The 16,262-nt window shown below is 34.7% G+C and overlaps 2 protein-coding genes across 4 annotated transcripts in view; one reads left to right on the top strand and one right to left on the bottom strand.

Moving 5' to 3' along the window:
* Nucleotides 1-16,262, bottom strand: part of LOC134841414 (bridge-like lipid transfer protein family member 1) — a 469,521-nt gene that overhangs the window by 148,496 nt on the left and 304,763 nt on the right. The gene's annotated exons all lie outside the window — the stretch shown is intronic.
* Nucleotides 7,399-15,490, top strand: LOC134842479 (uncharacterized). The gene is made up of 4 exons (XM_063858840.1): nt 7,399-7,651; nt 7,935-8,222; nt 14,481-14,769; nt 15,241-15,490. Exons 1-4 carry the CDS (start codon nt 7,413-7,415, stop codon nt 15,397-15,399), a joined length of 975 nt encoding a protein of 324 aa, XP_063714910.1. The 5' UTR covers nt 7,399-7,412; the 3' UTR covers nt 15,400-15,490.

Below are 16,262 nucleotides of genomic sequence, written 5' to 3'. Positions count from 1 at the left end.
TTGTTCACGCTCGCATTTGGATTTTGCAATGACTTTTCATTTTTTTTTTCAAGTTGATTTCTGTTGTTAAAAAGAAGGCAAACTCCACTATCGAACAGCAAAATGTTAAGGTCACGTAAAATGTAATCGACTTCTAATTTAGAAAATGAATTTCAGTTATCAGATTTCCCAGCTAAATAAATTTTTACCTGTTGATCCGGTTTTTTCAAATTGAGTTAGTTTTATAAGAAATCATTCATAAGTTGTTCTAGGAGTTCAAATAGCTTTAAGGCTATTCAATTTTTTCTTTGAATGCGTAATCTTTACTCTGGCGATGAGCAAGGGTATTGCAATCGGGTACTAGACTTTTTCCAACAAATAATTTACTTCACATGACTCATCTGGATGCATTTCCTGGAAGCCTCTGTTAGCAACAGTTTTAGAATTTTACCGCAACAGCCATCTTTTGTACATGTTAGCATTTCAAATATCTGCCGTAATCGAAATTCATTTTTTATGTAGGTTGTAATTTAATCGACTCAATCTATTATATATTTAAATGCGGGCTTCACTATCTCGCCATGTTTAAGCTTTTTCAACGTATTATTTTTGCATGTTTAAGCTATATCGTATATTGCAATGGCTAAGAATTTTTTTTTCGATTTACCAATTTGATTTCAGTGATTAATTTAAATAAGGTTAAATTAAGCAGCCCAATATCGAATTAGGGGTTGCGAATTTGGCCTCCAAGTTTGAATGCCCGAATCATTTTAATTAACGAGGTTAAGACGATTTTTGAGATTTTTTCAAAAATTTTCTGAAATTTCAAATAAAAAAATAATTTCCCAACTCCCAATTTTTCCCTTGAAGTTCCCAACTCTGTTGTTGGTGCTGTCAGAGTACTCTAAGAAGTTACAAATCTTGCCTCCAAATATGACTGTTCAAATCCTTGTAGTTTTCGAGATATGACATTTTTTGTGATATTTTCAAAAAATGTTCCGATAACTTATATTATTTTTTTCCCGTAAAATCTGAAAATCTCAACCCTGTAATTGGGTCCTGTCAGAGTAATCTCAAAGATTGCGAATCTTGCCTCCAAATTTGACTGCTCAGTTCTTCACAGTTTTCGAGATATGACGTTTTTTTGTGATTTTTTCAAAAATTTTCAGAAAACTTAAATTTTTATTTGTTTTTGAAAATCTGTAATTCCCAACCCTGTAGTTAGGTCCTGTCAGAGTACTCTCAAAGATTGCAAATCTGCCTCCAAGTATGACTGCTCAATTCTTTGTAGTTTTCGAGATATGACTTTTTTTGTGATTTTTTCAAAAATTTTCAGAAAACTTCAGAAAAATTAAATAAATTTCCAACGCTATATTTCGGTGTTGTCAGGGTACTCTAAAGAGTTGCAAATCTTGCCACTTGCGACTGCTCAACTGCTTTTAGTTTCCGAGATGTGACGTTTTTTGATTTTTTGAAAATTTATCGAAGAACTTATCTACAAAGAAATTCCAAAAATTTGCAACTATCAACTTGATGAAGATCAACCTTATTGTCAGCGTACACCCAGGCGTCTCAAATCTTGCCTCTTATTATGAATGCTCAAATCCTTTCAGTTTCCGAGATAGACGTTTTTTTTCAATTTTTTTCGGGAAACTTAGGTTTAAAAAAATTCCCAAAATTTTGGATTACTAACCCTATAGTAGGGTGCTCTCAGGGACTCTCACTGGTTGCAAAGGTGGCCTCCAAATTGCTCCAGAGGCCCACTAAGTTTTCGAGATGACGCTTTTAAAATGGGAATTAAAAAAATTTAAAAGTTCGAAATTACCAACCCTGTAATTGGGTGCAGTCAGAGTACACTAAAAGTTTGCAGATGTTGTTTCCAATATATGGGGTTTTTCATGAGCTGTCAAAAAATTTCGAAGCACCGAAGGTGCGTTAAACGCTAGTTTGTTAAAATTTCCTTTTTTTGATTCTTCTTTTTTTCCGGCTTGATAGGTTTCGGCCTATATTATATCGGCTTAGTGGCCTCATTATGTTTAATTTGACGGAAAATAAAGTTTTTTGCCTGTGATTTGAGGGCCAGGGGGACTTAATAGCTTTTTGTTAGTCTAAAGTCTTGGATATTTTTCGGCTTTAAAGGGTTTCTGCTCAGGTATTTTTGTCTTTATTAGCGCTTGGTAAACTTTTTTCCGATGCTCATTTTGCGTTCTATTCTCTTTTCTTGTTTTTGTTTCAAAACTAGCTTTATTCAATTCGATGGATCTAGTTTTTTCGACATATTGATGTTTTTTACTTGACTGCTTTTCTGTTTTGTATCGCAAATGGTGCGAAGCACAGCTTGGCCTCGGCTTAAATATTTGACTTAAGCTGTTTGACAGTGAAAAAGAACGGTAGTTTTTTTTATTTGTCAATAGTGTTGTTGAAACCATTGCATATTTAAGCTTCTGAGGAAACATTCCAGAGTTGAATGAGAGGTTGGTCAAAAAGGTTAGATAAGAAACTATCAGAAAACAAGCTTTTATCAGAAGTAACTTCACACGTATTTCATCAGTTCGACACGTTTGTTTTGGTTGCAGGTTCAAACTAATGTTTGTTACTAAATTGAACGGGCAGTTAAAAAAGCACAGCGTGACTTAGACTTTCAGTTTGAACAACTGGTTCTGCAGGCTTCATGGAAAGAGCTAATTTCGAGGCTTATGACAGAAAGAAACCGTTCAAGGCGTTAGGTTCTGAAGAAAGATGCGACAAACTTTTGCTATTCACACAGGCAGCGATGGTATGTTTGGCTTTCGAGGCCAACCATTCATTTCATTGAGAGTTTCGTTTGTTTTTCCCAATTGTACCAATTATTTTTTGTGTTCATAATACTTATAGTCTTTCTTGGTTACTCAAGCTTTTCGAAGTTGTTTTTTCTGCATTTTTTAAGCATATCAGATTTCCTTGACTTGTAAAGTTGGTTCCCTACAATAATGAAATTTCTAAATCCACTATGTATTCAAGGTGCAATAGTTCTACCTTTTTGGATAGATTTTTTCAGCGGAGAAAATAAACATAAAGTTGAAAAAATAATGAATTAACTTTTGTACGTATCATCATTGTTGACGAGATCTGAAAACTCTTTCTGTTATAAGATAATTAAGACTTCGTTCATTTGATTTTTTCGCGCATCGACATATCTCAATATGAATGGTATAATACTAAATTGCTTCTCATGAAATATTTCTTTCATGTTTCAAATATCTACCCTTGCGATAGCAAGGGTATTGCAATTGGGTACTAGACTTTTTTTAATCATTTAAAAAACAAAGATCTGAAAGATAAGTTTTTAAGATATGACCATTTTAGTTTAAAAAGAACAATCAAGTTGAAATTTATTATGTATTTAAATGCGGGCTTCACTATCTCGCCATGTTTAAGCTTTTTCAACTTATTATTTTTGCATGTTTAAGCTATATCGTATATTGCAATGGTTAAGAATTTTTTTTCGATTTTCCAATTTGATTTTAGTGGTTAGTTTACCGAGTTTAAATTGAGCAGCCCAATACCGAATTAGGGGTTGCGAATTTGGCCTCCAATTTTGAATGCCCGAATCATTTTAGTTAACAAGATAAGACGATTTTTGAGATTTTTTCATAAATTTTCAGAAATTTCGAATAACAAAATAATTTACAAAACTTGAACTTCCCAACCCTGTAGTTGGTGGTGTCAGAGTACTCTAAGGAATTACAAATCTTGCCTCCTAACATGACTGTTCAAATCCTTGTAGTTTTCGAGATATGACGTTTTTTGTGATTTTTTCAAAAAAATTTCAGAAAACTTAAATAAATTTTTTTCGCAAAATCTGAAATTCCCATCCCTGTAGTTGAGTCCTGTCAGAATAATCTCAAAAATTGCGAATCTTGCCAACAAATATGACTGCTCAATTTTTTGTAGTTTTCGAGATGACGTTTTTTGTGATTTTTTCAAAATTTTCAGAAAGTTTAAATTAATTATTTTTCAAAATTTGAAATTCCCAACGCTATAGTTCGGTGTTGGTAAGGTACTCTAAAGAGTTGAAAATCTTGCCACATGCGACTGCGAACCGCGACTGCTCAAATGCTTTTACTTTTCGAGATGTGACGTTTTTTGATTTTTTTCAAAAAATGTCAAAGAACTTATCTTCAAAGAAATTCAAAAAATTTGAAACTACTAACTTGATGAAGATACAACCTTATTGCCAGCGTACACCCAGGCTTTGGAGTTAACGAATACGCCTGGGACTGCAAAGGTCCTGGTTTTGTAACTGATCAGGACGTTTTTTTTTCAACTGTAATTAATCCGGTTCTAAAAAAATTTCGGCCTATTATTTGTCTGCTTATGTTATGTCGGTTTAGTTGCCACATCTTTCGTCTTTTTTATTGGCTTGATAAATTTCGGTCTAATATATATCGACTTAGGCCTCTTATTGCGTCGTTACGCCCGAAAAATGTACGTGTGTGCTCTGGTGAGAAAGAGGACTTAACGTTTTTTTATAAGTTTCTTCTCGACATGAAGGGTTTCTGCTCAGCTTTTTTCGGCTACGTTACCGCTTGGTAATTATAAATTCAAATCCAATCAATAATCATGGGGTGCATCTGGCGTAGAGATAAAACAACTGCTTGAGATGGCAAAGATTTGCGGTTCGAATTCGGCCGGGCCCTTTTTTGTAAACTAGAGTTTTAGTGCTTTTTCGGATTGATGTCCGTCTGTTTATTTTTGTCGGCTTAGTTCCCGTAGCTCAATGGTTCAGCTTTATTTCAAGTTGCTGTAACCCCCATGCGTCATAGCCCGGGAGTTCGACTCCAGTTGACTTGTTTTTTTTTTCAAATAGAATTTTTTTGGCTTATTTAGATTATTGTATGTCTGCTCAGTTCCGCAGAAAGGATTTTTTGAAAAATTGGCTTCTGTATTTCGAAACCTTTTTTACAATGTCTCTTTTGGTGCAGGAAATTTTGTTTCGGATATTTTATGCTTTTGTTGCAATTTTCATTGACAAAAACTATTTTTTTCCCGTTTGATTTTCATAGCATTCATATTTGTATCGCAAGTGGTGCGAAGCTCAGCTTCGCCTCTGTGTTTATTCATGTTTCTGAGTCCACTAATCAGAATTGCAGAACCATTGAAAATGATTGTGTTCGGATATTATCGTTCAGCTTTTTACTTGGATAACCGTTGTTGTGCCTTTGGGAACAACTTAGATGTAATTTTTTGGTATTTGTTCTATGCTGGTAATGTTTCCTTAGCCTCAAGCAACGAGCGTGGATCATACTGGACCTCGAGCCTCCTACCTTTTGATTGACGTACGGGTACTTCGCCATGGCTCTTCTTCGTCAAATATATTTATTTGGTTATTGGATTAAAACGTTTGCCAGGATTTTTAAAATTTTGTTTCAAAACTCGTTATTAAATGGGATGCAAATTACGCTCTACAATGATAAAAAAATGGTTTTTATTTTTCCCAGTAAAATGAAGAAAACCTACCGATTAACCGATTCGGGACACTAGAAAGACATTTTAATCTTTGAAATAGCTTCAATTATACAAGTTTTGAATACTAAGAGTTTATGAAGCTTATATATGAGCGTAACAAGGATAGCCAATTGCTGTGCAAGTAGCACAGATTGTTCCCGACCTTATTTAACAAACTACAAAAAAAAAGTTTTTTTTTCGAATTGCGTCGTCTTTTGGTGTGATGTTAGTAAAAAAGGGACATTTGAAAAAGTTTTTTACTTAAGTTAAAGATAACAATTTAAAAAACCAAAAAATTTCAAAAAAAAAATTGAAAATTGGTAGCTAATTTCACTTTAGTAAAACTAAGAAATAATTAATTTTAAAAGTTTGAAAAGCTATTAAAAGCCTTTTACCAGCCTTCTCGCTCACTTTATTTGCTTGCAATTGGACGCACAATAAAAAAAATTCAAACCTGCTGTGCTCAAAATTATAACTTTTGGAATTTTTAAGTTTTGTTAGAATCATGACTGAAAGGGCTATAATATGATATATTTTATGAACAATTTCGATGATTATTTGTGGTACCTGATTTTGCGTTAAAAATTTTTTTAAAAAAAAACCCGAAAACTGTGTTCCTTCACATTTTCAATGGTCGGAACAAAAAAAATCTAAAACACCCGAATACAAACTTCTCTCCCATTTTCAATGATCGGAACAAAAACTAACAGCTACGCGAAAATAACAATTTTAAACTAGTTCATTTAAATTGTATTAGACTTTGGGTTGGTGTTTCTGCAATTTGCAATGTTTCTGTCGCAAGAAAGTTTTCCTTGAATTGCACTCGCTCAAAAGAAAGTTTTCTTGATTTGTCGTCGCAAGAAAGCTTTCCTTGAATTGCACTCGCTCTACCGTTATTCACCGATAAGCAAAGGTGTTAAATGCTGACAAAGCTTAAGCATGTCAGCATTCCAAATACCCGTTCTATTCAACATTTGCTTCCTATGCTGTTTGTATATTTACCACTTCCGATTTGCTTTAAAAAAATTTCTAGTTCTTTTCGAGTTTTTTCTATATTAATTAGAGCTATAAAGGTTCTGTTTCGTATGTTTGTTGGCGAGAAGCTATATATTGGGTCATTTGATGTTTGAAAAATTTTGTATATGTTTGTGTTGATTGGGGGCTATGGATTTTTTTTCGGCTCATCGGGTATATTGTTGGCTTTGTTACCGCTGGGTGAAGTTTTTTTCCAATGCCAACGTCGATCCAATTGTTCAGTTATTGTTCTTTTTTAAAATGATCTTAATTTAATAAAAATGGAATCACCTTTTTCTTCAATTTGTTTTGAAAAATCTTAAAGGTGAAAGATTTTTTTTTCCATTTAGTTTTTACCCAATAAATATAACCTGTAAGGGCAGACGCTGAGTAGATCCTACGTTCACGTTGTCTGTCCTCTCAAAGTCTCAAATTTTGATGCTCAGATTGTATGTTTATTCATGCTGGAGAAATATATGTTTTTCTTTCTTTCTTAAACAAAATATGAAAATTTTTATAGTTCTTATTTTTCGACTTTTTAATTTGCTTTCGACTTAGGGCTTCGTTCTCAATGCATGTTGGCTTGTTTGCCATGCTATTTTTGTATTCTATCGCAAGTGGTGTGAATCTCTGCTTCTGTGTGCAATTTTTATTGTTATTTCTTTTGGAATGAATCGTCAAGGCTTTGCTAGGTGCTTCATAATTTGCGTTCAATCACGATGAACAAGGAAAAAGGTATTTTTGATTGAGCGAGGCCTGGAAGACTCCATCTGTGTTAAAAAGTTTTAATGTTAGCGTACGCTTCTGTTCAATACGCTTGCTATTACTAAAATTGCCAAATAAATGAACTATTTTTAAAGCTTAGTCCACTAACTATATTACTAGCTGTATCAGGAGAAAAGTTAATCTTTCAGATTTTGGATCAAACCGTTATGAAACGGTTTTCAGATACCCCATCTGGAAACGTCAATGGCAAGTCATCACGAGATGATCCTTCTTTCGATCCTCCTCTGAGCGAAGTGAGAGAGTGTGGCCAACTGCAGTTGCTGTTTGCTACTGGGTTTGACCACAAAGAAGTTTCAGATGAGCAATTGAAGTTGCATTTTGCGCAGTTTGGGTTCCCGAAGGAGATACATGTAGTTGAAGAGTATGAGAGCGTAGAAGATGCCGAGTAAATTGATTATTATGAATATTCGTTCGTCAATGTGGGGTTTTTGTTTTTGTGTTATTTGGATGGCTTTTTTCTGATGTTTTTGTTTTAAGGGGTGCTGTGTTCGTTTTTAGCATCTCTAGTCACACTTTGGTCACATAGATTTTTCAGCTAGACATAAATAGCGCGTTCAATTCTGAAATTTCCAAGATGCGAAAGTTGGGTTTTTGAGTTGTTTTTCTGCTTTAATGCGAATTTGATGTAAGTAATGGCTTTTTAGTTGTTAACCATGTCAAATTTTCAGCCAGCAAAAGAACCCCTTCGTCTACTGTCAGGTTACAATGAGTAAATATGAGGAAACTACTGAAGCGCTCACTAAATTCGACAAAGTCTATCATCAGAAAGGTCTCGAGAAGCTGGTAGTGATGCGCTACAAACCACGTGGATTGAGAGACCTAGAGGACAAGTATGTTCCGAATGGAGTTGAATTGCAGAATGTTCCGGATACTGCGGAGGCGAAGAAAAGTCTGCAACCATTTTTGGAATCTATTCCAGGCATCAGATGTGTGTCTATTTTGCTGCTCACGCCAGAGTAAGTCTAAAACCGAATATAATTAATTGTGAATCGCCCAGAATGCTCAATTTTGAAAGATTAAGAAAGTTAAAGTTAGAGTTGCTGAAGTTTTACGATACAATGAGAGTTTATGCGAAAATTTTTAGTGAAAGTGTTACGCAGAAATGTTTAAATTGTGAGTTTTGAGAATTTTTCGACAACTCATAAAAAAACGCATATATTGGAAACAACATCTGCAAACTTTTAGTGTACTCTGACTGCACCCAATTACAGGGTTGGTAATTTCGAACATAAAAAATTTTTTAATTCCCATTTTAAAAGCGTCATCATGAAAATTTAATGGGCCTCTGGAGAAATTTGGAGGCCAGATTTGCAACCACTGAGAGTCCCTGAGAACACCCTACTATAGGATTAGGAATCCAAATTTTTGTGAATTTTTTTAAACCTAAGTGTCCCGAAAAAAAAACTGAAAAAACGTCTTATTTCGGAAACTTAAAGAATATTTGATGGAATTTCAAATTTTGAAAAATAATTAATTTAAACTTTGAAAAAATCACAATAAACGTCACATCTCGAGAACTACAAAGAATTGAGAAGTCGTATTTGGAGGCAAGATTCGCAATCCTTGAGAGTACTGTGACAGGACCTAACTACAGGGTTGGGAATTTCAGATTTTTAAAGATTAATAATAATTTAAGTTTTCTGAGAATTTTTGAAAAAAATCACAAAAAACGTCATATCTCGAAAACTACAAAGAAGTGAGCAGTCATACTTGGAGGCAAGATTCGCAATCTTTGATAGTACTCCGACAGGACCTAACTACAGGGTTGGGAATTTCAGATTTTTAAAAACTAATAATAATTAAAGTTTTCTGAAAACTTTTGAAAAAATCACAAAAAACGACATATCTCGAAAACTACAAGGATTTGAGCAGTCATATTGGGAGGCAAGATTCGCGATCCTTGATAGTACTCTGACAGCACCCAACTACAGGGTTGGGAATTTCAGATTTTTAAAAACTAATAATAATTAAAGTTTTCTGAAAACTTTTGAAAAAATCACAAAAAACGACATATCTCGAAAACTACAAGGTTTTGAGCAGTCATATTGGGAGACAAGATTCGCGATCCTTGATAGTACTCTGACAGCACCCAACTACAGGGTTGGGAATTTCAGATTTTAAAAAATAATAATAAAATAAATTAAGTTTTCTGAAAACTTTTGAAAAAATCACAAAAAACGTCATATCTCGAAAACTACAAAGAATTAAGCAGTCATATTTGGAGGCAAGATTTGTAACTCCTTAGAGTACTCGGACAGCACCCAACTACAGGGTTGGGAACTTCAATTTTTGTAAATTTTTTTGTAATTTGAAATTTCTGAAAATTTTTGAAAAAATCTCAAAAATTGTCTCATCTCATTGACTAAAATGATTCGGGCCCTCAAAAGTGGAGGCCAAATTCGCAACCCCTAATTCGATTTTGGGCTGCTTAATTTAAACTCGGTAAAATAACCACTTAAGTCAAATTGGAAAATCGAAAAAAGTTCTTAAACATTGCAATATACGATATAGCTTAAACATGCAAAAATAATACGTTGAAAAAGCTTAAACATGGCGAGATAGTGAAGCCCGCATTTAAACATATAATAAATAATATATTGGAAAATCGAAAAAAGTTCTTAAACATTGCAATATACGATATAGCTTAAACATGCAAAAATAATACGTTGAAAAAGCTTAAACATGGCGAGATAGTGAAGCCCGCATTTAAACATATAATAAATAATATATTGGAAAATCGAAAAAAGTTCTTAAACATTGCAATATACGATATAGCTTAAACATGCAAAAATAATACGTTGAAAAAGCTTAAACATGGCGAGATAGTGAAGCCCGCATTTAAACATATAATAAATAATATATTGGAAAATCGAAAAAAATTCTTAAACATTGCAATGTACGATATAGCTTAAACATGCAAAAATAATACGTTGAAAAAGCTTAAACATGGCGAGATAGTGAAGCCCGCATTTAAATATATAATAGATTTAAATGCGGGCTTCACTATCTCTCCATGCTTAAGCTTTTTCAACGTATTATTTTTACATGTTTAACAAGAGAATTTTTGCACGTCTAAGCTATATCGTGTATTGCAATGGTTAAGATTTTTTTTCGATTTTCTAGTTTTAATTCAGTGTTTATTTTATCAAGTTTGAAATGAGCAACCCAATAGCGGGATTAAGTCAGGGCTTTCCCAGGTTTTGCGTTTCTGGCCTCCATATATGAATAACCAAATCCTTTTGGTTTACGAGATACGGCAATTTTCGAGATTTTTCAAAAATTTCTGGTAAATTTAATTTAAAAAAATTTCTCAATGGGTGCTGTCAGGGTACTCTCAGGGGTTGCGAATCTTGCATTCAAATCTCACTTCTCAGATCCTTGTAGTTTTTGTGATATGACGTTTTTTTATGATTTTTTCAAAAAATTTTAGAAAAACTTAGATTTTGAAAGAAAAATTCCAAAACTTTGAAAATCTCAATCCTCTTGTTGGAAATTGTGAGGAAACAGAACTCTCAGGGGTTGCGAGTTTTGCCTCCAAGTATGACTGCTCAAATCCTTGTAGTTTCCGAGATATGACGTTTTTTGGGATTTTTTCAGAGAACTTAGATATAAAAATTTTCACAAAATTCGAAGTTCCCATCTTTGTAATGAGGCCATTTCAAGGTACTCTCAGAAGCTGCAAGTTTTGCCTCCAAATATGACTGCTCAAAACCTTGTAGTTTTTCAGATTTGACTTATTTCGTAATTTTTTCATAAGTTTATGAGAATAATTTTTTTTCTTCAAAATTTGAAATTCGTACCTGTAATTGGAGGCTGTCAGAGTAATCTCAGTGGTTGCGAATTTGGCCTCCTATGGAGAGTTCCCAAATCTTTTTAGTTTAATAGATACGACGATTTGAGTGATTTTTTCGGATGTTTTCAGAAACTCAAATTACAAAATTATTCACAAAAGTGAAATCTCAACCCTGTAGTTGCGTGCTGTCAGAGTACTGTAAAAGATTGCGAATATTGCCTTCAAATAAAATTGCTCAAATCTTGCTAGTTTTCCAGATGTGTCATTTTTTCTGGTTTTCAAAAAGTACCTTTGTTAGAAAAATTAAGGTTGAAGTTTCTCAAAACTGAATTTCCCAACGCGACTGCGTTGGCGCGAACGTCCAAATACTTAAACGTGAAAAAATTTCTCAACGCGAACGTCCAAATGCGACTGCTCCATTGCTTTTAGTTTCCCAGATGTGACGTTTTTTAGTTCATTTTAAATTTTTTCAAAGAACTGCTCATATAAAACAAAACTTCACATATAAATTATAAAACATCACAAAATTTTATGGTTCTTCAAACTTTGTATGAAAAAATTGAATAAAAAACTTTGCAAAATTTGTAATTGCGAACCCTGTAATTGGGCGCTGTTAGAGTATACTCAAAGAATGCAGATTTTGTTTCCAATATGTGCGGTTTTGTTTTGAGTTGTTAAAAATTCGGGAGTACCGGAGGTGCGTTACACGCTAGTTACAGGTATGCTTGTTATCCTCTGGTGCTATGTATGGCGCGTTCAGGCTCTTTCCGTAACTTGTGTTAGCATTATTACACAAGCCAAGCTTGTGTGATAGTATGAGCTCTCTGTTTTTCCAACCTAAGTCACAAATATTAGTGTTCATTTTGTACACAAGCAAAGCTTGTGTGATTTTGAAAGTCTTAATTTTGATCAATAATCAGCTATTAAGTACAGCCAATGCTAAGGATATTAACACAGAGCATTATATAACAAATAGCACTTAAGCTTCAAGGTATCATGGATCTGTAGTGTAAGGTAGGGAGAGTGACCAGCAGCAAAATAAGAGGGTTGAACCTGGGCAGGGTCGGATGTTTTTAATGAACTTTTTCGTATACTAATTAAAATGCGTCCGCTCTATAATTGAAGCGTGTTAGTTGGTAATTTTTTTGGCCACTAATTGGCTGGTACTGCTAATGCGTCATAATTGGCTTGCGTCCATTAGCAATTTTGTAGACTCATAATTAGTGTGTCACGTAAGAAATTTTGTAGTCTCAAAGTTTTACTCATCCAGTTTTTCCCAGTAGCGTTATCGGTCATATTTTACCTTGTGTATGCGAAGTGCAATTTCGCCTCTGTGTACAAATTCTCACTGAGCTCACTCAAATTATTGTTATCTTGTTTCATTTAATCCGTTGTTATAATTAACAGTATCTTCATTCCAGATTGATTTTTGGGCCTACTCTGCCGATACTCTGTAGGGTATGGCCGCTTTCGGTCTACCCTTAAATTTTTCTTCTCTGTACTGCTTTTCCGATAGCATGCATCCATCTGCCGCTGTCCTCAACTTATTTCGCTGTCAGAAATCTTTGGCTTATTTCATCAATTGTTATCAATGTTGTTTCGCTTTCCGTTCGGTTTTTCGGACAATGGCCCTGTTCAAAATTCAGGCTCTGTTCAAAATTCAATTTATGGCTCAGTAGATTATCTTATGCAGCCTTGGGCTCTACAAAACGGAACGCATTCGGATGCTTTTTTTGTATCAAGAATATGGCCGCTTAAGGCTTTTCGCACTAACATCAAATAGCAATCAGAACGGAAACAAATATGATTGGTAATACCTTCGATTCCGAGAGAAGAGGGTGGAAAATACGATGTTGATGATGACGGTTGGCTGATGTCGAAAAAATTGATGATGTTGAAAAAATTGGAAAACTCATTTTCAAATGGGTGGGTAGTGAGGGGAAATAGCCTAATAAAACTACTTTCAATCAATATAAATTCAAAAAATTTTATTTTTTTTTTCAATAACTTACTAAGGTAGCAATAAACTTTTTTGAAGTTTATATTCCTGCTCCTTTGCATTACAGAAAACTTCAAAATATTTAGAAAAATCCGAAAAATCTTTTAGATTTTTTCAACTAATTTATTTGTATTGATGTTTGACTGTGGTAGCAATCGCATACTGTTGTTTATGCAAGTTTTTACTCAACAGATTAATTTTTTGGCTTTTTCAATTTAAAGGCGCTCTGCCATCCCCTCGCATAAAAAAAAATCACAGAAAGGGGGCTTTTATGGTAGAGTCCAATTTTTTCAAAAGTTGTATCAGCCTGAGTGCTCTGTGCTCTAAATTTTTGGTTACCTTGCTCTCAACTGGACGTGTATGATAGAATGAGGATTAAATTTTCACGAAAAGTGAAAATTTGCAACAATAGTGTTATTTTATTTGAATAAGCCACATTTTAGTGCTTGTTTTCTGGCGATTTGTTTTTAAATGTCAATGAACAAAGCTCAGACACTTATTGGTTCAGGGGCTTTTCTCATGACAAGGACAAAAAAATAAGCAAAAGTTATCAGCGTCTTTACGCAAGCTGAGAATAGTGAAATACTACGTAGAAACTTTTTTCCAACAAATGAAATTTGCAAATAAAAGTTTTTTTTGGCTTTTTTGCACTTGAGACTCGTGATCTGCAGGTCGGAGATTGACTTTTGGCCCATGGAAAAAGTTTTATTGTTCTGACCATTTGAAACATGGTTAGGATTTTTGTATTCGGTTGTGTTTCAAGTTTTTTGTTTTCCTCGCAAAAGCAGGTACCGAAATTAATCATCGGAATGGGTCGAGTTATATATCATATTAAGCAGCCCTTTCAGTCGTGATCCGAACGACAAAAAAGTTTTTATTTTTTTTTCTCTATTTGCACAGTAACCGGCTATCTTTGTTTCTTTTGTTTTTTACTTCTGTTTTCTTCTAATTACACAGCTTGACTTTTGATTTCGGAGCTGAGTTATTTTCAAATTAATTTGCGAAAAAGGCAATTCAAACTAAAAAGGCAAATTAAGCTCTCTGATAATGCCAACGTTAAAAAAAGTGAATGACATTAGTTTGAAATGTGGTTTTTACACTTGCTAGTAATTGATCTTTCACAGCAGAATAAAATAAGTGCCTATCAACACTTTTTCAAATGGTTAATTTTTCAAAAAAAGGCAATCATAAATGGTTCTTGAACTTCGAAGATCTTTAAGGCGAAAGATGTAACTTTTTCAAAAAACAGCTTAGATCCTTGAGCTCATTGACATTTTTCAACTATGTTTGGCTATCTTTGTTCATATTCAACTGCTTCTATGATTTTGTTTTTAGCTATTCCCTGAGGCTTGTGAAGAGATCCTTCGCCTCTGTGTGTTAATTAAAAATACTGTTATAGTTAGGCTTGTTGATATTTTCCAGACGCAATGACGATGAGCCGCGTTTCAATGTCTACTTCGAAACTGTAGATATGGCTGACAGCCTGATCATTCTGGGCAAAATCCGGTACCCAGCTGCGAAAAATGCCACTATCCGATTTCTGCGCGTCCCTCGTAACACGGAAACAATGTCCCATGCCAAAGCTATGAAGACGCCATATGTAACTCCGAAGTGTATCGACCCAGACGTGAACAAGAAGTTGAAGTGCAATTTCGAAGTGAGCAGAGGGTACCAAGCAGGATACAGGAAGACAATGAGCAATATACAAGATGTAAGTAAAGGCTTGCAATATTTTATCAGCATAGTTTCGAAATGTGCAGAGCTTCCCAAGTGAGAACAACAGTAGCTGTATCAAGTCTTCCATTGTTGTTTTCACTTTTGAAGACTGCATGCGATCATGTATTTTGATCATCGGGCGGCTGTGGCCGAATGAGTAAGGCGCGCGGCTGTTTAAACGAGGATCGGGTTGCGAATCCCACTTCAGTCCGGTTGGAGGGTTCAGTTTCAGCCGGCTCCTCATGGCGGGAACGGCTGCAGCGAACACACGACTAATCTAGGAAGACCCTGTGAGGGTAGAGTCGGGGGCTTTAAAAATTTTGTTTATGATTGATAATCTCAAGACAAAATAGTTCTTAACATTAAACTTGGTATAGAAATTAATTGTGTACTTTTTTCACGACAAAAAAATCCCCATCTTGATCAAGTCTTAATTCATTTAGTGATTTTCATGATTTTGTTCTAGGTAATTCAGCAGTACCTTGCAGGAGCACCATCTGCTGTGTCAGATCCAAAGAAGCTAGCGACCGCCATCAACAAAATGATCGCCAAACCTGTACCCACAAATCCACCTTCGACAGTTACATGCAATACATGTCTACCGGCTGCAGCTACTGCACATTGATCTTAAAAACGAGATTCATGTCTGACTTTGAATTATTTTACGAATTTTTCTGATGATTTTTTTTTGTTTTGTACGATCTCAAATTTGATTGTTTTCTTACTAAAAAAGTTTATTTATAAAAGAAGTTAAAAAAAGTTCAAAAAAATAGGCTTCAGTAATTATGTGTAATTACGAGTTTAGTAATATACTAATATCAATATTTGAGCTGAGATGAGGGGCGTTTTTAGGGTGGGGGTGACAGGGAATGTGAATTGATACTTGTTCATGATGATTTCAACTAGTCAAGTCTATCACTGCAGCTCTTAGAGGGTCTCTAGCAGCAAAACCTGCGTAGAAGGGAACCAACTTTTCCAGTAATATCGTCGTCGTGTTGGTTTCGACGCCACCTCTGTTTCTGAGAATAAGGCCCAACGTTTTCGGCTCACAGGCAGTTTTTAGTAACTGAGGAGAACCAGGGAAACTCCCATTTCGTGAGGCTACATGATGAGCTGGGATTCTCAAGAGCTCTTGATGGTAAAAGGTAGAGTTTACTTGGCTGTTATGTAGACGGTCGGTGGTTTGCATTCTTATGCTACAACTTTGGCAGAAGTCGGGTACTTTTGCTGATGTTGGTGGTGGTAATCTGCCAGGTAGAGTAGGTCATTCATTCAAAAAAAAATTCTTTGTTTGTGGTGTGAAGATTTTTAGTCCGGCTAATATCTTCATGCTTAAAAATGCTGCGAAGTAGTGCCGGAAAGCTTTCTACAGTGTTCATTGAAGTTGCGTTGGTTGTCAAATATAGCGCCTAGATTTTTTTTGGGTAACAAGTGACGAGTAGTTTGGTATCGTCAACCATACCATTTGTTCATTGATCAATTTCTTTG

This window comes from Symsagittifera roscoffensis, chromosome 3 (assembly GCF_963678635.1).
Source record: "Symsagittifera roscoffensis chromosome 3, txSymRosc1.1, whole genome shotgun sequence".
Lineage (NCBI taxonomy): Eukaryota > Metazoa > Xenacoelomorpha > Acoela > Convolutidae > Symsagittifera > Symsagittifera roscoffensis.
The sequence above is the reverse complement of the archived record's forward strand: the minus strand, read 5'-3'. Positions and strand labels throughout refer to the sequence as shown.